The sequence below is a fragment of the Lagopus muta genome, chromosome 14 (assembly GCF_023343835.1).
Source record: "Lagopus muta isolate bLagMut1 chromosome 14, bLagMut1 primary, whole genome shotgun sequence".
Lineage (NCBI taxonomy): Eukaryota > Metazoa > Chordata > Aves > Galliformes > Phasianidae > Lagopus > Lagopus muta.
The window spans coordinates 14,238,581-14,261,819 of NC_064446.1; the positions used below are offsets into that span (position 1 = coordinate 14,238,581).

The 23,239-nt window shown below is 43.6% G+C and overlaps 1 protein-coding gene and 1 long non-coding RNA gene across 2 annotated transcripts in view; one reads left to right on the forward strand and one right to left on the reverse strand.

Moving 5' to 3' along the window:
• Positions 1-15,053, forward strand: part of LOC125700456 (uncharacterized) — a 45,396-nt gene extending 30,343 nt beyond the window's left edge. Inside the window, exons 2-3 of the long non-coding RNA XR_007379934.1 lie at positions 14,266-14,422; positions 14,815-15,053. This is a non-coding gene — a long non-coding RNA (uncharacterized LOC125700456). The remainder of the gene's footprint in view (positions 1-14,265; positions 14,423-14,814) is intronic.
• A 4,334-nt stretch (positions 15,054-19,387) lies between these two features.
• The window catches only part of SPOCK1 (SPARC (osteonectin), cwcv and kazal like domains proteoglycan 1), a 257,730-nt gene continuing 253,878 nt past the window's right edge, over positions 19,388-23,239 (reverse strand). The window contains exon 11 of the mRNA XM_048961050.1: positions 19,388-22,756. Within this exon, the coding sequence (XP_048817007.1) occupies positions 22,566-22,756 (191 nt within the window). The 3' untranslated portion in view covers positions 19,388-22,565. The remainder of the gene's footprint in view (positions 22,757-23,239) is intronic.

Sequence of the window (23,239 nt, forward strand, 5' to 3'; positions counted from 1 at the left end):
AAAGCCTTTGCCAACTGTTTGGAGCATTTGGAGTAATTATAACGATTTTTCATTCATTTAGTAAAAGAGAGGAAGAAAACGAAGGCGAGAAACTGAAATGACCTTTTGTGGTAAGCAGAAATGTGCCAATATTGGAACACAATTATCTGAAGTGCCTGTGGGTACCAGCTTCCTGTTGATAACCTGCGGTGCTAATTGCCTGCAAGAATTCAGGGCCGATGTTTGTGACTTGAATTAATAGGCACACGGGAAAGACAGGACTTGCAGTGGCAGCGGTGAGAAAGGAATATGGAATAGCAAAGTGGAAAGGCCTCCAAGATGCTTTTTGGATCTGGTTTCTAACCATCCCATCTCCGGGTATGGCTGAGCTGCATGCCGAGTGCCCCATCCAGACATCACATTTCATCGTGCTCCTTTCACCTTCCCAGGGATGAGAGATTCGGGAGATTTCCCACCTGTCTGCCCGTAGCCTTGCAGACCTGGGGGGCACAGGCATGGTGGCCTGTTAATCAAAATACAAAGTACTGAAAAGGCCAAAATAGTGGTGCAGGCTTAATATATTTTTCTAGGAAGGGAGACATTAATATTGTGTTTGTGTCTTCATAGAGCGCAGTGTAACGTCAGGGACTGCAACATCTGAGCAGAAAATAGACAAAAGGCAGAGTCCCATGACAAAGATTTTAATTAGGATGAATAATGATATGAAACTAACTGATATTTTATTTATTTTTGTGTGCCTAATTATGGAATACTCATGAAGTTCTGTTAATTGGCTCAGAAGATACTTTATTTTGCAAAAGAAAACCCAAATGATTTTCATGGTGTGTAATAGTAGTAAAGCCTCTGCTTTTTTTTTAGGGAGAGGGGGGAGAAATGTGCCTTAATACCCATTGATTTCAGTGGAAGTAGAACAGCTTTGCTTCTCCAGCATGAGGTGCCCATGACAGCTCTGTTCCTAAGCCCTCCTTTCTGGTCTTACATAGCTGAGTAAATTTGTGCATATCCTGGTGAAGAAGTACATTGGCATTATGTCTTAAAAGAGCTTAGGTGGGATCAGGTTTTTCAAAGAGCTTTTTATTTATTTATTTTTTTACCAGGGAGTAAAATGTCAGCAAGCTGCAGCCAGAGTTTGAATCTTGCTGCTGCTGAGCCCCTGGCTGTGAAGGGCTCTGAAGAGAGAGTAATGCAGACTAAGTTTGCCCTATTGCCATGCTGCAGCGGTGGCTTAACTGCTTCCACGTAGATGCAGAGGCACTGCAGAAGTGCTCTAAGCTTCAGAACCTCTCATCTACCCCCCATTTTGGCTCCTGTGAGGATAGCTACTGTCCATGTGCAGCAATAGCAGGACAAAGGCACTTCATTAATTACCTGCTTCCTTAACCCAGCCTGACTGCATCCTGGGTGATGTTCCCAAGGTTCTGCAGCTAGCCAGAGCTTACTTAAGGAAGAGCATTTGGTGCTGTATCTCCCTGAGCCGTGACTCTTCTAACCTGCTGTATTTTGGCTGCTGTTTGCCGAGGCAAGAGCCCTCATTGATCCCTGCAGAGGCAGCTGGTGGGTTGACCTGCTGTCCAGCCCTGCTGCAGGATGAGCCTCACTGAGGTCTCAGAACACGTTCTTCCTACTCCTTTCTCCTTTTCAGGATGCCTTTCTATTGATTAGCCCAGGCAGGCAAATCTGAGGCTAAAGTAATTACCTCGTCTTTGTTTTGTAAGGTCCCTAGGTCCAATATATTTTAATGACATTCCTCCCCTTTAATGGATATCAAATGACTCCTCATGATGTCCATCGTTTCTCCTCCTTGATGCTGATGACTGGTTACAGCTGGTTCAGACAATTCTGGGCAAACAGGCCTTTGGAAAGATAATTAACATTCAAAAAGGTCAGTTTTCCTTGCAGGTCTGCATGCTGATGCTCAGCTATCAGCATGGGAGTTTAACTGCCCTTTATAACGAACACGGAGCTGCAAGCCCTAAGCATAGCCGAGTGTGTTTGTGATAATCCTGTGCAGGTATGGCTTTCACTGCATAGCATATGGATGTTGAGGTTTTGATTCTTCTTTTCCATTTCTTCTACCAACCCTAATGTGTGAATCTATCTCCTGGTTTGCCCTGGGCAAACTCACTCATGTCCCAAACATTTATCAGCTCTGGCTTGGCTCCTTCTGCTGTGATTTACTGGGAATGTGTATCCAAAGAAAACATATCTGAAGGTCGGGTGGGGAGGAGATCTTTTGTAGTTTGTCAGGATTAGCAGTGGTTAATGCCTCAATTCAAGCATTCTGAATTTTTTGTATGCATGTATCCACACTCATGTATGCTTGTAACTAAGGGTGGAGGTGTGGGAGCAAGCACTGATGCTGCACAACCTACATGTGTGCTTTCCTGTGCTGGAGCTGCCGGGAGGAGAGCTATGTGTGTTCTTGTGATAGGATTTCTTCACCAGAACAGGTTGAAGGAATTGCAGGGGCTGAAGATGGTGATTAGATGGCAGTTTTGCTGATAGCATCCTTCTATTTTGGCGGAAGAAAATGGCTTGGTCTTTTTTATTGCATTTTTAAATGAGGTTGAGACAGACACAGATTTAACCCAAATTGCTGAGGTGGAAGAGTCCCAGGGCCGACTCCACAGACAGAGCAGCTTTCCCAGAGAAACCACTGCTTATACAATTATACAGCTGACCCAAATAAAAGGGCCTCAGTTAGAAGGTGCAAATGGAAAACTTTCTGAATGCGTTTCCTAAAACTGAACCCGAATTGGAATTTCTTTTACCTTGAGGATGCTGTCTGAAAACAAATGCTTTCTTGCTCTTGCTGCAGGGGTGGCTCATTAACACTGAGATTCTGCACTGTTTTACCAGCGTTGTGTTTATCTGTGATATGTTTGTGAGATGCCTCTCTGTGGTTGTGAGGAAAGCAAAGGAAAGGTGTATTTCTTAACATAGACCATGAGCTCTGACAGTGGTTAAGGATCTCTATGTCTGCATCTTTGATTTTCTTACTTTTTGGTATGTTTGTTCTTTAGACAAAAGTGCTTAATTCTGGGAGTATGTGCTCTGTATGCAGTGTGGCAAATGGACAGCAGCAGTGGATTGGCAGATGAGCATTAGGGTATATAGCCATAACCCACTTGCTTGCAGTCAGATGGCTGTTTTCTGAGTCTGACCATTAGTGTGTGAACTTGCATGTTGTTGTGGAGGGCTCAGCATGCTTCCATTGGGGGCTGTCCAGTTGGTCCCACCAAGTGTGAGCACTGCGGTGAGGGACTGTCATTTCAGAAACAGCTGTGAAACCTGTTCTAGATGAACAAGACCAAACCAATTGTTGAAAATGTAAAATCTTGGCCCGTTTCTAAATGCTGTCTTCCCTTAAACTGCTGTGGAAGGTGATCACTCAAAGCTGCTCAGATTGCGTTGGTGACTTTGGGAAAGTCACGGTCAGCACCAGCCTGGCTGCTGCCTTACAATATGTTACAGCATGAGTAGGTGTCAGCTCTCCAGCTTTATTACTGCTGATGGCTATTACTGTCTCTTGAAAATCTCCCTCCCACTGGTGGCTAATCAATGAGCTTGGCGTCGCCCCGCAGAGTCGTAGGTCAGCGGTAAAACTGCAACAATTAGCAAGTTTGCCTTTTGCGCCAAATGTGGCAGCGTATTTTCCCACCTCCTCCCCAAATAGTCTGCTTATTGAATTGTTACTTTTTTTTTTGACACTAACAGATGGTTCCTAGTGGCTGGCATCTGCAAAATTTTCAAACAGATTGATGAAATTGATAATGACCGGTTTCTGCAACAGATGGCTTATAGACAGATTTCGGTGTAAACTGACAATGTTGCCTTTAAAGAGAAGTTTCCAATGAACCCACACGTTACAGCTATGATTACAACATTATTTAGACCCTGAAAAATGGATCTAGGCTTAGCATAAGCATTATGTAGTGTCTAAGACAAAGGTTAAGAAAGATTGATTAGATAATTAGCAGTGCTTTATTAGCTGCTCACCACATCTGCACGATGTTCTTACATAAACATTCCCTGCCTACAATTGCAATGATGATGTTTTAATATTTATTATGCAGATAGGAGTGAGAGCTCCATTTATTTTATAAAATACAGTTTCCTCAGATTCACAAACCCCATCCAACCCCAAATTACTCACAGGAAAATCACAGACTGGCACACAGGAGCCCCATGACCCAACTGCTGTTGTGTTTTGAGCCTGTTCCTGTTGATGTGAGCTGAGCAGTGTCTCACTCTGCAGTGAAGATTTTGTGACCTGCATGGTGTGAGTCTGGTTTTCCAGCACCTCAGCTGCTACAGGTGCCTGAGATGATGCATTTTCCAGAGATGAGGCTGCCTCTTTTCATAGAATCACAAAATCATTATGGGTGGAAAAGACCCCCTAAGATACCCAGGTCCAACCCCTTGATCGAGGACCCTTGATGCCATGAAACAAATTGTTCAAAAACTTGTCTGGATGCCTTAATTTGTGTCGAAGCTTTCAGAGGTCAACACTGCTGGAGCTGGGAGGGAATTAGTTGAGGTTACTGGATAACCTCATAGGTTCTCCCCAACATTGTGATTCTATGATTCTGTGAGATGTGTGCAATGTGTGCTCCTAGCAAATCCTCCTTGGCTAGATGGGGAGCTGAGCTGTTCCCCAACAGCACCTGGTTTGCACCTTGACTTACACATCCACTTGTTGTTAGCTGGGTTCTCTATCATCAAGAGAAATAAGATTCCATGGTTGGAACCTTGTTGGAAAAATTGGCTCAGTGGGGTGGTTAATTAAAAAAAAAAAAAATTTTCTTCATAGGTGTTTGTTCCTGCAACTGTGTCTTTCAAGTCAAGAACTCTTCCTGTAGGCAATATTGAAATAGTTTAACTAAAAGGGGTGTAAAAAAACAAATGAAATTAGAGAAAAATCCCGTAGGGAATAGCAGCTTAACTGAAATCAATTCCCCTGATTAAATTGGCCAAAAGATGTTACCTCTCCTTGGAAAGCAAGGTGCATTAATTTAACTAGGAAATAGTTAAATTATATCTTGTGAGCGTGTGCTCTGTTGGTGTGTTACCATGCAGAAGGGCAGATAAAGAGAGGTTTTTTTCTTTTTGGTGGTGGTTTCTTTTTTTTGTGTGTTCTTTCTCACCACAAAATGCTTTTATAAACAGCTGCAGAGGAGCAGGGAGGGGTTCTGCAGGAGTCTGCTGCCTTCTTCCGTACTGCCTGCTTCTGAGCAGCAATTGCTCCGAGCTTCTGAGGTATTCTCTGTTCTTGTTCAGATGCAGATGCTGTGATTGATGTGCAATTTCCATGGGATTTGAGTAAATCTGATGATTTGATATCAACCTGAAATGGCAATGGTAAACACAGGATTGAATTTGGCTGTGACTGTTTGCTTCTGGTATCAGATAGCAGGGAATAATTACCCACCTAAGAAAGGAAAGTATTTAAATTCTCGGAGCCCTCTAATCCTTTTTGTTCTGATTTTCTTTCTATGAGGTTTCTTCAGTGTAGAAAAACAAATAGAAAAGTACGATTATAAATGCATCAAAATGCTGAGGCCAGTTTAATGATAAAAATGTTGCTTTCACTATCTGCTCTAGATTATTTTCAGTGCAAATCACTGTTCCTTGAATGTGTGCTGCTCATAATGATTCAAAAGCCATTACAGCTTCTGCTCTGAGGGATGATCCTACTTCTGTAGCAATGCCCAGGGAAACGTTCTTCTTCCTAATCGTTGCTCAAAGTCGGCTAATTTGCTCTTTTTCTGGCATCAGGAAAAATGAGGCATGCTGGCTTTAGTTTTTAGTTATCTGGATTACTTGAGATAGACAGAGTGAGGGAGATTGGAGCTGTCGTTGTGAACAGGAGGAGCTGCAGGTCCCTCTTGTGTGCCCATTCCCCAGCGTGGCTGTGGCTGGGGTCATCTGTAGCTCTCCTCTGGGATAAAGAAAGCCCATTGGGGACATTCCTGATCCGTCTCTTCTGAGCACCATCAGTGTCCCATCCTTGGACCCCTTTGGGTTTTTCTTCTGTAACTCAGCTTCCTTGGTCCTGGTTTCTGCCTAGGTGTGGAGTGTAACAGCTGGTAATGCACATCTGCCCTCTGCAACGCTGGGGCTGTGTGTTCTCATTGCTAAAGGCTCATCTTCTCAGTCTGTTGTCTCTTTGAGGCTTAAAAAAAGCCTTGTTCTGTCACAGCTCCTGTAGATTCTGCGTGTCTCCCTGTTATTGGTTGAGGGATCTGCATGTAATCACTGTGTAATGAGGAGATGTCTCCTGCTGGTGCAGATGAGGCATCTTGTTCTCTGATCTGATTACAATAATAACTTGATATGAGGACCTGTTGGAAACCTTCTGATGTGTGGAGAGAATTTTTTTCACTTGTGAAAACGGGGGAGTTTTCACTGGACTTTGCATCATCCATGAACCACTGCTCTATTGTCGTCTTTGTAGGGCAGGATTTAACAGCAGCTAAGGTCTTCCTCCTTCCCCTATTTTAAATGCCCTATCCTTCCTTCTGCCCTTGTCGATGAGGGCTCCCAGAGAGGGCCAGCCATGCCCAGAGACACTGCAATTCTTCAGGAAGAATCAGCAAACTCCCACCTGAAAGCACCCCTTAGTATAGGAATAAAGCAAAGATAGGCTTGCTGTACGTGCATGCCCATGTGGCTGTGAGATGGGAGTCACAGAGCAATTCCAACAGCAAGGGGCATCAGCTCTGCTGCGGAAGGATTTGGGACCACAGTGAAGTCTTGAGTTGTGCTATTGTAACAATTATTGAGCTCTGTTCCGGGCTCTTAATAGGCACTTATGAAGGGGACGTATTAGCAGGGCCGCCAGTTCCCATTACTTTCAGATGATTTCAGGGAGTGCTTCTTGGCTATTACAACGAATAACAAAAATGAAATATTCATTCTAGTTTTCTATTTGCCTTCTGTAACCTACTGGGTCCCCAGAGCACTGTGCAACTGAAATGCATCTCTGATTGACAGCAGCAGGAAAGCAACAGAAAGCCCTTTTTAAATTGCTCTAAGTGTGGGATTTATATATTTAAAAAAAAAAAAAGGTAAGGGATGTTGTTTCTTGTTGGTGAAGGAATGTTATGGATTTTTTTGTGGTTTTTTTTCCATACAGCAGTGGTGAGTAGCAGCCCACCAAAGCAGAGCAGGTCACAGAGGGAGCTGTGCCCAGCCTTGGCTGTGGGTTAGAAATGAAGGTGAGAGCAAATGATTCTGGCAATTCCAATTTGTTTTCCAGGCACTGCTGGCACCCAGCTTCTCTAAGGGGAAGGGAAAGGTGCCTTTCCCCTACAGTGCATAATCAATAAATGCTATTGGCTGCACTGCTGGTAGTTCAGCAGAGGGTTCACTTTAGATCCATAAGGGTAGTGGTACTTAATTAGCAATTGATTATTAAGGGACTTGACTGATGAGTAAAAGCTTTTGAATATAAATATACATAACTTTGTTAATGTGTAAAATGGGGCTCGCAAGCACTAAAACCTGTTCTAAGAGCTCTCCCTGGAGCATAACCTTGCTTCTAGCTACACCTGTGCCCCCTGGGGTTGTGCCCAGCATCCCAGCTGTCCTGGCATCAGTCCCTGGCTACTGTGCCCATGGTGGTTCTCTGTAAAGGTCACAGGGACCTTTTGGGATGGGCTGGGAGCTCCAAGAACACTGTCACCCCCACAACCTGTGACAGATGTGAGCACAGGCATCCATGGGGAGCTCCCTCATTCAGCACCCACCCCTTGCCTCAGCCCTGCACTGCTCACCACCTGCTGCTGCTTCTGTGTCCCTCATGCTATTCTGCTCCATGTGTCCCATTGCAGAGAGCTCTGCTGCTTCTCCCTTGCTTGTCTCACTCTGCTTACATCATGGCTTTATTGACTATATATAGATAAATATATATATAGTTTTTACTATTTCAGCTCCATGATTTTGTCTCTCAGGGCTGTGTTTCATACAGTCTTGATTCTTTTCTTTTATGTCCCTTACATCCTGAATTGCTCAGTATATCACTGAATACTGTCCTGTCACTCTTTACCATTCCCATTTGCTGCTGCATCAAACTGTGTTTCCACCTAAACAACAGGCAGATAAATGACCCCAGGGCTTTGGTGCAGGCATGGGCTGTTTGGGAAGCCACGCATTCTCTGGACATGAAATAACCTTTTCCCACTGTGGACTAAAGGATAATAAAGGAGATGCTTAAAATAGAGTGGGCTTGAGGTGTCAGAAGGCAGCAGAGAATGGCTCAAGGTATTGACTGTTATTTATAATTTGTGCTTCTTTCCTGGGCTGTGGGTGGGAAAGGGTGTTCAGGCTTTCCATTTCTGGGTTATGGAGCAGAGAGGGTCAAAAGCAAGTGTTAATGGGATGATCCTGTGACCTGGAGTAACACAAAAAGAGTTTGGAAGCAAAATGACAAATTATCCTCTAAAACATTGAGTGGATGTCACTGAGGGTAAGTAGGGTACAGAAATTGATTTCAAGGTGTTTGCCTCCTCCACTGAGGTAACAGCTGGAGGAACTTGTTTTAGCTGTCAGTGGTTTGGGGCACTGACTTCTTCCCCCAGGCTGTAAAGCAGCAGTGCTGTCTGCACACACCAGGGAAGTAATACCAGCACTGATGACATCCAGCAGCACCACTAAAAGAGGGCAGAGTGGGTATTTACTTTCATGTGTACTCACAATTTGCACCAGGAGCCCTGGGTCATCCTCACTTGTTTCACCATACCATAATTTCCTTTGCAGAGTTTGATGCTGTGGCAAGTGCATATGGTGAATAGGCTTTCTTAAGCAGATAAAATAGGTCGTATGTTTTTTAAATGGTGGAGGGTGTTTTCATTTGTTGAACAGTGCCTCCTGTTTTCTTCCACTTAGGACGATTTTCACACCATACACTGAATCCTAAAACCACCTCACATTATGAATTTGTCTTTGTAATCAAAATGCAGTCTTCATTATTTCTGTCGTTCAACACAGCAGGCTTGAACATCTATTTAGCACAATGAGGATAAATCTGTGCGTGCTGTTCACAAAATAGGTCAAATGTATTTAAGAGTATGCTCTAATGTCACCTAATCATCAAATGTGGGATTTGCTGTATTAAGTATCCAGCCTACTTTGGGAGAGCAACTTTGAAGATATTTGTATTATCCAATATCGTGGTTGTGGCAATGGGGTCTTAGGGGTCACCTGGAGGAAGAAAAGATGGAACAATGTGAGCTGTAACGATTTGCTCTCTGGTGTTCTGCTGGCTGCTGTCTGTCTGGGTGCTGGGCAGTGAGGTGTGGGTTCATCTGCTGAGTGCAGGGCATTAGAAACATCCACGGCTGCCAGGGCCTGGAGCTGTGCCTGCTGGTGTGATTTATACAGCTGCTGCTAGTGTTACCTTTTTGTCCTTTCAGACATACAGAAGCACTGTTATCTTCTGGAATTAGATCGTGGGGGCAGAAGGAGAGGTGGTGTTGCTTGTGGTTAGTGAATAAATCTTATGTCTCACCCCATTGCTCCAATGTAGCCAAAAGCTGCTGGTGTCACTGATGCTGGCACCTTCCCCTGGCTGCATCCAGCAGCGTGCTTCTGCAGGTGCTTAATGCAAGAAACATCTCATTGAGTCTGCATAGAGCAATAGAGTACATCACATTCTTGACTCTCCATTGTGCTATAAAGTAAATTGTGGTGTTGGCTCAAACAGGAAGCTTGCTCCTGGCTCCAGAGGGGCATGAAAATTATGGCCAGATGGACTGGCCCTACTGCAGCACTTCCATTTGAATGTGTATGATATTGTTTCGCTTTGGCTGTAGTGCAGTGGTACTATGAGCATCTATTTGACCTTCTGAAATCCAGTGAAATACTGGAACAAGTTAGCTGCTTGTCTCTTTTTCTGGTGTTGCGAGTATTAAAGTGCTTCAGTCACAACTTGAGCTCGCAGCTGCAGTGACCTCCTCCCCCCCAATAGCAGCTCTCATCTGCTCATCCCACTGCTACCACCAGCACTGGGTAGCTGGCACTGGGAGCGTGGTGTGCCTCTGCTCTCCAACCACGGATGTGGGAAGGGGATTCAGGGGGATGCCTGGCTGGGGTGAGAGAGTTGGGGCCTGCTGAACGGGAGGGGCTCAAACATGAAGTCCCTTTCCATCTGTGAAAGCTTCATTCCATGTGTAAGGCAGAGCAGTACGGCCATTTTGCTTCTTTGTGTCTGTGCAGCTTGCAAGAAAGCTTAGAACAAAAGCAAACTGAGCTTGTGTCACCATGTTAGCATTTCTCCCCAAGCAGAGCCCTGCTGCGTGGTGTCTGAACAGCTACAGCTTTGCTCCGTCCCATCCCTTGGCACTCAGGTGTGCTAACCCTGGCCAACAGTGATGCTGCCCCTTGGGTAGCACCAAGGTGACATCGTGTCCCAGGTCTGCTCTCAGTGCCTGCAGCTTGTGTGCAATTTGAAGTGCATGGCAGGTGCCAGGGGCTCATTGAGATAACCAAGCATCAATTTGGCATTTGAGTTTGCAGCAGTGGACGTGCCCAAATAGAACTGATGGAATTTCCTCTGCCTGCTAAGGAAAGCATGAAACAAATTATTTTCTGCCTGAAGTTTGTAGTAGAGCCATGAGAGACTTCTAATTGGAGAGTTAATGTGTACTTTCCAGTGATTAGGTAAACACATTTTTTTTGTTATTCATAATTGCTTCCATTGCATGGATTCAACTAATTACAAAAGCATCCCTTGTAGAAACCATTTACAATTTTAATTCCAATTATTTTTTTGATAATTCAGAAACGTTTTTCCTGCAATTCATCAGAAAGCAGAAAGTTAATCCATTCATTACCACACTGAATGCCTGGTTTGAAACCAAGCGTGGATTACAAAGTCAGAATGAAGGTGACAACTGGGGTCTTGCCATGCAGGAAGTTGAGAGGGAAATAGCTGCAAAAAATTCACTGCTGGAAGGAACAAACTGTTTGTGGAGTTGTAGAAGAAAGACTGTGCTATGCTGCAGACGATGCCATGTTCAGTGAGCTCTTTTGTAATGGCAGGAGTGAAAATGGGGGAAATGCATGTGCCCCAAAGATCTTCTGAAATAGCTGTAAGATCAGGAATTCTGTGTAGTGGCCATCCCTCAGCTCCTCTGAATGTCAGCTTGGTGTTAGGGCGCATGGCACTGAAGGATGTGGTCAGTGGGGGTGGGCTGATGGTTGGACTTGGTGATCTTAATGATTTTTTCCAGTGTTAATCATTCTCTGGAGCTTCAGCTCTGCCCTATGGAGCAGCCATAGCAGGAGGCAGCCTGGGGCTCATCACTGCTGTGCCCCAAAGGCACAGCAAACACGGAGCTGTGCTGGTGATGGCTGGGTGCTTTCTGTTACGTGATTGCTTTGCTGATAAAATTCTGATCTTGGGCTCAAAGCATAAAAAGACTGGAAGATTCCAGGAGCCTTCCTTAAGCCCTGCCGGATGACGGTGAATCTCCTGTAATTCCTTCTGATCTGGAAATTACAGCTCGAGTCCTCCCCAATGTGCATCTCTGTAAGTAATGTGCTTTCAGTGGAGCTGTGCTGATTTACAGCCCTGACCGGGGCAAGAATATGTTTTCTTTAACCTAAATGACCTCCATTTAAAGGAACCCTATCTAGGAATTCAGCATTCCATTTGATCTCCTATTTGCATGATGTATATGTTATGTTCTATTACACAAAGCTGCTTCTTTAAGATGCATTCTGCTTTTTTCTCTGAAAAGTGGTTACCCTCCTTGATATGCAGATGGAAGAGCCCCAAAAATTTGCTCCTGAATCCCACATTTGTACATTGAACTCCAGAATTTAGAGCCCCACAAAACTAACATATAGGATTTGCTGTGAAAAGCTTTGATTTCTGTATACAAACACTTCAGGAAATGTGCTCTTACTCTCTCTTACTTTTGCCAACCATTTACTTAAATGCACTTTTCTAAAGGCAGTTTTAACCTTTGGAAATGGATTGCTGCCTGAAATGGTTTCAACAAACCATGAAAGAGGAGTTTAGGTAAAAAAAAAAATGGCAAGCATTTTGTTTTCAAAATGTTGCCTGTCCTGCAGGGTTTCTCTCCATGGGAAGTTCCATTCATTCTAGGGTTGTGGTCTGGGAAAACATTCCCAGATGGGGTTTCTGAGCAGAGCCCATCGATGGCACAGTGGTGGGCTGATGGTTGGACTGTGGATGATCTTAGTGGTCATTTCCAACCTTAATCATTTGATGGTCCTCTGTTCTGGGAGCTGTTTGCGCTGAGCCTCGATGCCAGCGGAAGGGTTTGTCAGGAGTGCAGCAAAGAGAACATCAGGGATGTGTGGGGTCACTGCATGTGGGTCTTTGGGATAGGCTTGGTCTCTGAGCCCTTTTAAAGACATTACCTTCTGGCTTTACACAGCAGTGCTCCAAAAAATATGTAGAAAGGGAAAAAGAGGAGAAAACAAAGTTAATTCTCTGAGGGCAGCCTTCACCTGTTCCAGACTTAAGTCAATTCAGTGAGCACCTACTGTCTCACCCATCCCAGTATTCCTGCTGCTTCAGCCAGTTTTTTTTTTGTTCTGTTTTGTTTTTTAAACTCAGCCTGCAGAGAAGTGCCACATCTTCCCATTACTGCTATGGCAGTGCCTGGTGCGATGCAGCCTGATTTGCTTTTGCTCCCCAAAACAGTTGCTCTGGACCTTGTTCACATAAATCCCCACTTGCAGCCTCGCTGGATGGAATAAATCAGATCATGGGAGCAAAATGCCGTGAGGATGCTGTGCATCAGAAGCAGAATCCATGCAGGAAAGCAGCTCTGGGCCAGAGTCCCTGCTGAGCTGCTGTTTCTGTGTCCCAGCACGCTGCTCGCTTCCTGTGAAGAAGCCTTTGACCTACAGCATTCTAGGGAACAAATCCTTTCTTGTCTTTCTTGTTCTTTTCCCTATCTCTGCTGGCATGTCAGGGCTAACGCTGGAAAGTGATAGCCTCTGTTGCAGCAAGGAGATGGTAAATAGAGGCTGAGAATTGCAGGGTGTTTCTTGGGGGTTGCCGGAACTGTGGGAGGGAAAGAGTGCCTCATCCCTCACAGATAATGAATGTGGAGGGGAGGCAGGGCAATCGAAGAACAAAGCTGAGATGTTTTCGACTGCGTCACAGAGATGTATAAAGCAATGGATGTTTTAATTGGCTTCCAAGGGCCAGAAGCAGGCCAAAAGGCCCAGATCTGCACCGGGATAGAGAACACTAAAGAGAGCAGATATTGGCAGGATGGCTCTTGTTGGGAAGGGCCCCATTTGTTTTCTTCCCAAACCTTGTGGAGTCCAGAGCAATGCTTTAGCAATATCCAAGGGGACCCAGCAGTGCTGGCCATTAGGAAAACTGCATGGAGAGAGCTCACAAATGTTTCTGAGGGACTCTAAAACTCTCCTGGGATGAGAGGAACAGCACTGAGACCTGAACAGGTGTGGATTTGACGTGCGCTGCTGTGTGGGAGACCTGAGAGCAGGAGAACGATTCACAGCACTTTGTTCTCTGCCCATAAAGTGACTGTCTTCTTAAAATTCTCAACAAACATGAAAACAAATCATGCTGTCAAAAAAAAATCATGCGTTAGAAACAAATTATGCTTTCTAAAAGCATCTTGGCAATATAATTGATAAACTGCGCGTGTGGGAGATAATTGAAAAAGTGGGGGGGGGGGGGGGAATGCAGGATAGATGACTAAAATAGGAAAATAATGAACACGTGTAAATAAGAGCCACAAACAATAAATATAAATTACGGCGTGACAAACTGTAAATAATCAAAGCATTTCAGGCCTGAAATGTGATCTCTCTTCAGGGAAAACTTGCTTTGGTGGATCTGGAAAAGGCTGAGAGGAAAACAAAAAGAAATGAGATTATCAGGGCTCTTGGAGATGGCAGGAGCGATGGGTCATCCCCTGGATTCATTACTTGGACCATTCAGTAGCTCTGTGGAAATAGGGCATGCTGTCAGCCCAACTCATACCTTCACCCACCCTACAAATGCTGTGGCAGGAGGGATGCCACCAGCACTTCTCACCCCATTATAGAGCAGTGAAGAGAAGAGGGATGGCGTTTGCCTTCCCTTGTTTAGCTGCTTAGAGGGGGTGCTAACTGCTGTCTCCTTCCTTCCCCAACCTCTTGGGAATCCATGGGATATTCAGAAACAAACAGCTGCTGTCCTTAGCTTCTCCTGCAGATGCACATATTGAGATACCTGTGTAACGTTTTAACCTATTGCTTTGTTTCTAGGGCCAAAATCCTCTCTGGATCCTCAGGATTAAATTCTCATCAGGACCTCCCTATGCTGTGGTGCTAAGGAGCACATTCAGATGAGGCTCATCTGTGGTGCAGAGGTTGGAAAGCAGCCTGAGATCAGTGCTGAGGTGTGGGAAGAACTTTGGGATGGGTGAGTGCTGACAGTTCTGCTGCCTGAACTCATGGGTGACTCCTCAAAACCGTGGTGAGGGACAGCACTTAGACTTTTCTTTGCTGTTTTACAATATGATCACTTTCTTAGGACACTTTCACTTCATTCATACAATACAATGGAATTCTTGAAGTTGGAAGCGACCAGTAAGATTCCTAAGTCCAGTGTCAGCTCTCCCCCACCATGCCTACTGACTGTGTCCCCACCTGCCGCATCTCTACGGTTCTGGAACGCTTTCAGGGATGGTGACCCTCCCAGCCCCCTTGGACAGCCTGTGCCTGACCACTCATTCAGAGAAGAAATTTCTCCTGATATCTAGCCTGAACCTCTCCTGGTGCAACTTAAAGTCACTATTTCTTGTCTTGTTGTAGGTTACGTGGGGGAAGAGGCCAACCGTTGTCTTGCTTGAAGAAAGATAGCAATCTTGAATGGAATAAAGCCCTGAGCATTGGGTGAAATTGCTGTGGGTTTGTGCCCATGTAATGCAGGTGGGTTTGAGGACATGTTTTCCTGGTGAGAAGATTTGAAGGGATAGTATTTGCTGCTTTGGTGATGGAAGATGGTTTGGGAATCATCCTCAGGAGCAGTGCCAAAGGCAGAGCCTTGCTGGTGTTATCTGGTGGTAGAGATGCATCATGATCTGCACTGAGGGGCAAGAACAAGAAAAGAGATGGTGTTAAAATGCGAACTGCTGCCAGTGGTTATTTCTATGGCTAGTCCCTTCTATTAAGCTGCACAGAATCCATCACATTATGCTTTATTTCAGCTGTGATTGCTCCTGAGGAAAGCTGCAGGTCACACCGCATCTGGGGCAGTGCCTTTGGGAAGAGCTCTGCATGCAGAGCTGCAGATAAGAGGTGGAGGGAAGCTGTTTGGCTATGGTGGTGTACAGCCGTGCTGGCAGTGTGCTCAGCCAGGAGCTGTAGGATGTGCTGCCAGCACAGTTGGCTGTGAGGCTGAGTGGTGGTAGCTGGTCCAAAACAGCACTGAAGTTGCTGGGGGCATAGCAGAGAGCAGGCAGCAGGATTATCTGCACTGCATTTCAAAATGAGGTTCACCTGCCAAATTGTGAGCCTCCACAGGCCTCCCAAAGGCCTGGCATGCTGATAATGTGTCGTGCCCCGTAGAGCCAAAATGTCCTGGTCTTAATGTAACCCTGCAAGCGGTGGTTTGGGACAAAGCCTTGGCCTAGATTAACAGAGAATTTCATGAGACTCAATTAGCGAGGTTATTAATTAATCAATTATGTAAAACAGATGAGTGATCAGATATCCTGTTGTACAGTGATGCAGCTTATAGTTAAAACTTAATTAACTTAAAGGCCTGGGGACAAAATTTAAAAAAACGAAAAACAAAGGAAAGGAAATGCCACCTACTGAAGACCAAAACGAATGATTTCAAATGAGGATAAAAATTGGGCTTGAGAGCAGACAGGACCATCAGTGCAATTTTGGGTGGTTTAACAAACAGTGTGATGTCCTACCACAGCAGCCAGCTTAGCCAAACTGTTCTCTCTTGCTTGCCAAAAGAAATCTATTGCGATCCCCTTGATGTCACCAGATGTGCTCCCCATCCTTCAGTGCTGGCCATGGGGTAAGGAAGATGATTAGGGCAGATTTGTACCCTGCTGTGACAGGAGTGGCATTGGCAGCCACCAAAAAAAGCTGCCAAAAGCAGTGGAAGTATTGATCTTCTGTAACAGCCCTTTGTAACCTGCTGTATTTCAGTAGCCTACGTTAATCTGTGAAAGCCTACATCTTGTTTCTGACTTGCTTTTATTTAATTTTACTTCAGGCTAGTAGCTATTTAGGTCGATTCCTTGCCACTTGTGATAAATTGATGTCATCTGTGATGGAGCAAATCTATGTCAGTATGTTCCTACTTGTGCTTTTAATTGACCGTATTTGTGTTAATTGAATTTGTGATATTTAGCATAGAAAAGCCAGTATCAAAACCTGCAAAGTCTCTCAAAAATTGCAAATAACATCAGGTTAGGTAATTCATTTTCAAAATGTATGGCGGTGTGTTTCTGATCCTTCCCTTTAACAGTATGCTCTGGAGTAGATTTTCCCATGTTCAAGGGCCAGATTGCAAATGTATTGGCTGGGAAAGGAAGTGGAGTCATGCTCCAACAATGATTTTTACTGAGTAACTATAGATGAGGAATGACAGTTAGTACCTGGCAGGGACCCTGCGTGTTAAGCTTTCTTTATGAACTCTCTCTCTCTCTGCCCAACTCTTTAACTGTAGAATTGCAGGAATTTATAGTGAGCCCCGAAAGAAGTGGATACATGAGACCTGTTGGTGCCAGACACCATATTTCTTTCTAAAACTGGTGTCAGCAGTGGGGCTTCTTGTAGTGGTACAGCTTGGAGGGTGCTTCCGTAGGCACTTAATGCATGCTTTAGAGCTTTTTATGTACCTCTGCCTCGATACTGGGCTGATACAGTGCTGGGAAGTATCTGTACATGCTCACTGGCTGTGCTCTTTCCTTCCTCCCAGACTGCTACTGTGTGGCTTTGTTGTTGTGTTTTTTTTTTTTAATGCTAGCTTTCAGGGATTCATTTCAAGCATTCTGTATTGCTCACAGGGGATGGGAGCAACCTGGCTCATGGCAGAAAGCCGCCTCTGCACTTCGTGGGTTGTGATGGGCTGATCCTGAGCTGCTTAAGTCAGTGGGAATTTGCATTGCCCTGAAGAAAAGTAGGAACTTTTCTGAGAGCTCACCCACATCCAGTGGGGCTTCTCCTCTTCTCACTTACCTAAATCTGGTTGTTTTACCCTTGATCTTTCCTTCTTCCATGGCAAGATAACACCTGTTCTTCTCCCTGCCTCCCCCAGCCCTTCAGAAAGGGAGGGAGCTCAGAAAGGCAAAGGCTTCTTAATAGCTCTCTGCCTCCTTTTAATCTAATTGGAGAGCTGCGCTGTGTGCAAAACTGTTTTGACACAATTTTTCTTTTTTAATATCTCACCCTTTGACTGTCAGTATTTAAGGAAAAATGAAACTAATCATCAGTGAGGGTGCTGATGCTAATGCTTCGTAGCTGGTGTGGCTCTCATCAGAAAGCTTTGCAGGAGACAAAAAAAAAGACTTGTGTGTGTGTAAGAATAGAACAGACAAGGGAGGTTTCAGAGGGAAAAAAAAAGTGTAGGACCATTAGCAAAATGCTATTCTCATGTTACTAATATTATTTGTATGTTGGGAAACAGGAGGAAAAAGGGCATTTCCTTGTGAAGAGTCAATCTTGTAATTTGTCCTGTGTCCCTTTTCCCAGAGGTACCAACACCCTTTAGTGCCTGGGCTGGCAGATTCCCCTGAGGAGGGGAAGTGTGATGTTTGGAAGGGGATGGACTCTCTTGTTCTCTAGGTAAGAGTCAGCCCTGCTCATCGCTTCACCTTAAACTCAGACCAACATCTTACTGTTGCTGAAGCAATAGACACACTGCAGTACCAGCTGGCAAAAGGCTGTGTCCCTTAGAAGGGAGGTAATGAGAATTAGTCCAGGATTGTACTCCAAAAGGCAGCATCATGGAATAGCTGGAGATAAAACAACAAACCTTATCAGGGCACAGCAGGTGGGATGTGATAATGCTGTAGTGTGCTATGACTATTTTAGTGTCTGATATCCAAGGACAGATTAACAGTGTTTAGCCCAGTACAGGTTATTACAGAAGAGATTAGCACCACATAGGTGGGTAAAACAGCAGCTCAACCTCATATGAGGCAGGTAAACCATTCCCAGAAGCAAGTATTTCAAAGCAGGGGAGCAAGGACAGCAGGGGCTGACACAGAAGGTGGTCCAGGATCACTGCTGGGTTTCTGCTCAGGGAGGGCAGGGTGATGCTGAGCATGGGGAGGCTCCAGTTCCTGCATTGTGGAACCTCAAAGAGGTTCAGCACCATTCACTCCTTAACTGTTCCCCACCATTAAAATCTCATTAGCAGCCCACATGTTCTTAAGCTCAGGAGTTTGTGTGTGTGCCTTTCAGCCCTCAGTGCCGCAGTGTCTGACATCTAGCATGGCTCAATCACTTAAATGTCAAAGATCAAACATTTCAAAGGGTCTCCATCCAAAGGGTTTGGAAATGGAAAGCTCTTATCTCCTCAGACAGGTACAGCAGCTTGCTGAACAGCAATGTGTGTTATTAATAGTAAAAACAAACCAATGAACGTGAATTTAAGAGAAGTTTCAGGTGTGCTTTGGACAAATTCTGCTCATAAAGGAGACAGCTCAGCCAGTGGTGTAAGGATGAGCTCTAAGTCTGTTAGATGAGATCATCATTGCACTTATCTTTGAAAATGTATTTCATACTTTCATGTGGCAAATATTGACAAAAATACTGGAATGTGCAGAGGAAAGGTGATGGAAGAACATTGTAGGTCCGTAATTAGCACTGTAATGATGTTGGCTGTTTAAAGGTAGCTAACAAAATGGAAGTAAAATTTAATAGTAGTTTATAAATGAGGTAGGTAAGTAATTTATAAATGACTTAGAGATAACACCCCAGATACATTCAATGGATTTTTGTTTTCATTTATGCTGTGTGCAATGGTGTGACTGTCTCTGTTTATAAAACCGCCCTGGATTCCTACAGAAAGACAAAGACATAACAATCTGCAAAGCGGGCAGGAAATAACACTGAAAGTTTCTCCCACCCCTTCCTACAGCTCATTTCCTTAAAAAATCTATTTGAATTTAATTTGAGAAGTTCTAGTTTTGGTACAATCATTGCTTTCATTTGGTTTCATTTCTGCTTCTAAAATACAGCTTCCTAGAGACCTTACATTAACTTCACAGATCGTGGATGACATTGAACAGAGGTAAGAGGTATAAACCAAATATAAAAGACCATCCATTTCCATGCATGATTAAATGCTGACTCAAAATGCTGCCGTATTTTTGATCCCCAAAGTTTAATAAAATTCAAGACAGGCAATCATGAGTCGCGGACAAATTAAAATTTATTGAGACAGACAAAAATGCAACTATTCCAGACTACAGTTAAGCATTTACAGTTAACCAAAGAAAGATAGCAAAATGTTCACATTCCACTTAACTCCTTATGGAAAAAGCATTCAGAATTTACTATGCAGTTCTACTTACTATGGTAGCCTACATCCATCTACAGTAGGGACATCAAACTGAAACACGTAATATTTGGATCTCTTCTTACAGATCTACACATTAAACAGTAACAGACATCAACGGCATTGAGAAAAGTATAAAAAGACCAAAAACCACCTACTGTAGAAAGGGCTTTCTGATGTATAGTAACTGTACAAAGCAGTCTATGTGTTAAAGGAACCTGAATGGCATACAGAAGGGGCTGCAATAAAAGCCAACAAATGGAGGAAGCTAAGCTTGGGTGAGCCAGTGGTCTGTAGCGAGTGATGACCTCAGATCTATGTCATTTGTTGCTCAAAGGGAAAAATGCTACAAAACTTCTAATATCAAAATATTCCCATGCCAGAAATGTACACTGAGACTAACAGACTAGGCTGGAGAGGCAAGGAGAAGCATTCACTAACAAACAGTGTTATTTTTAAATATAAACTTTACATTTTCAATATAAACTGTAGAATAAATATTAAATAAACAGTCTAACAGTTTAAAGTAACAGTATGGAATAGCTTGGAAAAAAAAGATAAAGAAAAGGATTCTTTGTGTTCACAGCAAAGGCCAGTAATGACCCAAAAACCCAACTGTGCTGAAATCTGAACTCAAGGAGATTTTGATTTAACCACGGTAGTTAAAAGGACACCTTGAACCATAAAGCAATGCCTAACAGTATTTCATAGTCCCTAATATGAAAGAAAATGAGATTAAAAATTGGTTTGTCTCTCTAAAAGAATGGGGCAACTTGGATTCCATTTTTCACAATGAGAAAATGTTTGAAAGGTCAATGACTTGATGCAGATGGGAAGTTCTGCTTTGGGAAGAAGAAAAAAAAGAAAGGAATTAAATTAAGCTGCGAGCAAATTAAATCCTTCACAAAGCATGAAGAAGAAAATGGCTTGGTCTGACAAAGGATTGGTTCTTTTTAGATTTCTTGGCTGTTTTTATTTTAAAGAAATAAAACATCTTCTTAGAGTTATTGTTTCAATATACACGTGTAAGTATATATAAACTACAGGTCCCCCAAACACTGCACAGCGCTGGTGGATTTCAGCAGGGTTTTGTTAAACAGCTTCATGCCATTTGAGGCAAAATGCAGTCTGAACTGCCATTCAAAGCACAGAAATCTGCCTGGTGCCTTCCTGGTGAGGCCCTGCCCCATTATTTGATATTATTTTCTTTAAACTGTTATAGCTGCAGCCTTCTGAAATAGTCCATAATAAAAGTGTATTTTTCCAATGGGGATTTGGAATGGTCACATGTGCACGATTACAGCTAGGACAGGCTTAGTGAGGATGAGAATTGGATGCTAGTGGCATCTCTGCTCATGTGAACTGAAGGATGTCTACATTTTTTTTACAAAGCCTTATTTAATAGCTTTCATTTAAACAGTTGCAGATTTTGTACAAGAACCAGGAGGGCTGCAAGCTTGATCCTGCCATTCCTTGTGAGGGTTCGGTTGGACAGGCTGTGCCCTGGTGAGGTGTGGACAGAAGGGATGGACTGTGTGCCCTCTGCAGTGATGCAAGTGGCTGGAAAAGCCATTGCAAAGGGGCACAGGAATGTAGAAAAATGTGTTAGCATGGTCCCCCATGAGACCATGGGGGAGAGGGGAGAGTAAGCTGAAGGTAAATTTGTTCCTATGAGTTTTTCTTCAAAAAACAGCACCAACTCCACCACCAGTTTGTGTGTGGATGCACAGTGCTCTCCTTGGCTCAGTCCACTTAAAGCAAAAATAATGAAAGGTCACTGCTGTATGTTCCTGCATCAGAGAACTACCACGGGAAAGGACACAGCAAATAATTTAATGTCAGTGTGCTGTGATACAATTGTAGAGCTATAAATACATGGCTGATGTTGAGGGGAGCACAAATTGCATTTTAATATTATTCTTTTTGTATGTGCGTGTCAGGAGCGTGCAGCCTGTCATGCTGAGCAGGAGTTATGCTTTTGAAGCGCTCCCACATCAAGTTGCTTTTTAGAACAGGCCAAATACATATTAACTATTTAAATTAAAGAAATGGCAGCTTATTACTTTTGATGGTGAGTGGCTTTGAAAGCTGTAGAGCCTTGCAGTGAGGGATTGCTTACCAGGCAGCCTAGTGATGTGTGAGCCTGCATGATGCTAGTGCAACACTGAGTGCAAAAGAGTTCAGCCAGCTGCTATGGAATAGCTATGGAAGTGGTTGTGATGCTGCAAACTGATCAAGATCTCTCTCCTCCATTATTTGGGAAGGCAGATGGATGCTGTTCCCTGCCTCTAGGGCTTGATTTGTGATAGCTGCAGGTTCTCAGCAGCTCTGAAGATCAGGGCTGTGATACTTAACCCAGTAAGAGTGGCAGAGAGTTGATCTGCGCTCTGGTGGGAGTTTTGTTCTTCAGTAAGGTTGGACTAAACCTCTCAGATGCTTTCGCAAAGAACGTAAGGAAAATAAAATCCCACCAATGGGTTTCTTTCTGGATTAAACCCCTGGTTCTGGGGAGCCAGAAATCACTACCAAAGGTATTTAATCAACTGGAGTGCAATAAATACTGAGTAGAGAAAGAGACACCTCCTCTTCCTTTCCCATGAAAGGAAAGATCGTTTCTGATATGATCCAGATAGCAATTTATGATACAAACTGTCTGTGATAACATCTGATGGGTTTCTAAGCCTTGTACCAGTTTGCTGAGCCCTTCTGTGATTCTTCTTTCACGAGATGCGTGTCATAAGCTGTGCAACTGAGGATTAAGACATGAAATGTTTTTGGAACAAAACTCATTGCCCCTGTGGATACAACAAAAATCTCCCAAACCAACAGAACGAAAGCTGGATTCCAAACAGTTGCTGCTGGAGAAAAAAGAAAAAAAAAGAAAAAAAAAAGCTGTCTTCTAAATTAAATAGACTATACAAAATTAAACTCAGTAGAGAGGGAATATTTGTGCCAGGTACTCTCAGATACAATTGCAGAGATACGATATGACTTGCAATATTGTGCAAAACGTGAGTCCTCTGAACAATGGGCACTACCATATATAACCAATTTCATCATCCTTATCATCATCTTCATCTTCATCATCTTCATTAGCTGCTCTTACGTGAATCTTCAGTTTCCCTTCTTTGTCTTTTTTTGTTGCTTCAGGTTCCTCTTCCAAATCATCCAGCAACACAACAGATCCACCGCTGCCAAAATCCCCTGAGGTTTCTTGCTCCTCTTCTGAAATAGGCAAGTGGGAACAGTCATTTCCTCATGTCACCACATCACCTTGTACATCACTACCCTTGTCATTCAAGCCACTGGCATTTGCAGTGTTACTTTTTTTAATTAATTGGCTCAGTTGTTCATTAAACAATCTATAAATTTCACTTTTCCTCCTGAACTGAGTTAAATTTATATATTAATTTACTCTAAGAAATTTACTTGCATGAGAAACTGCATCACTCTGCTCCCAGATTCTCAACTGATTTTAAGACTGACTCGGTTCGTGTGCATGCAGGCCAGAAAATAATTACTTACAAGTGCTTTTAACTCATTACGATTAAGTAGACCAGGCTAGGTTAGAAATATTCTGTAAATTGATTTTATTTAAGTGCATAAACCACAATTTGCAGATACATCTACTGAGCCTAAAACCCATGATGCAGTTCTGAGCATCCCAAACTTTCTAGGTCTCTCACTTTTTTCTTCTGAAATTACAAC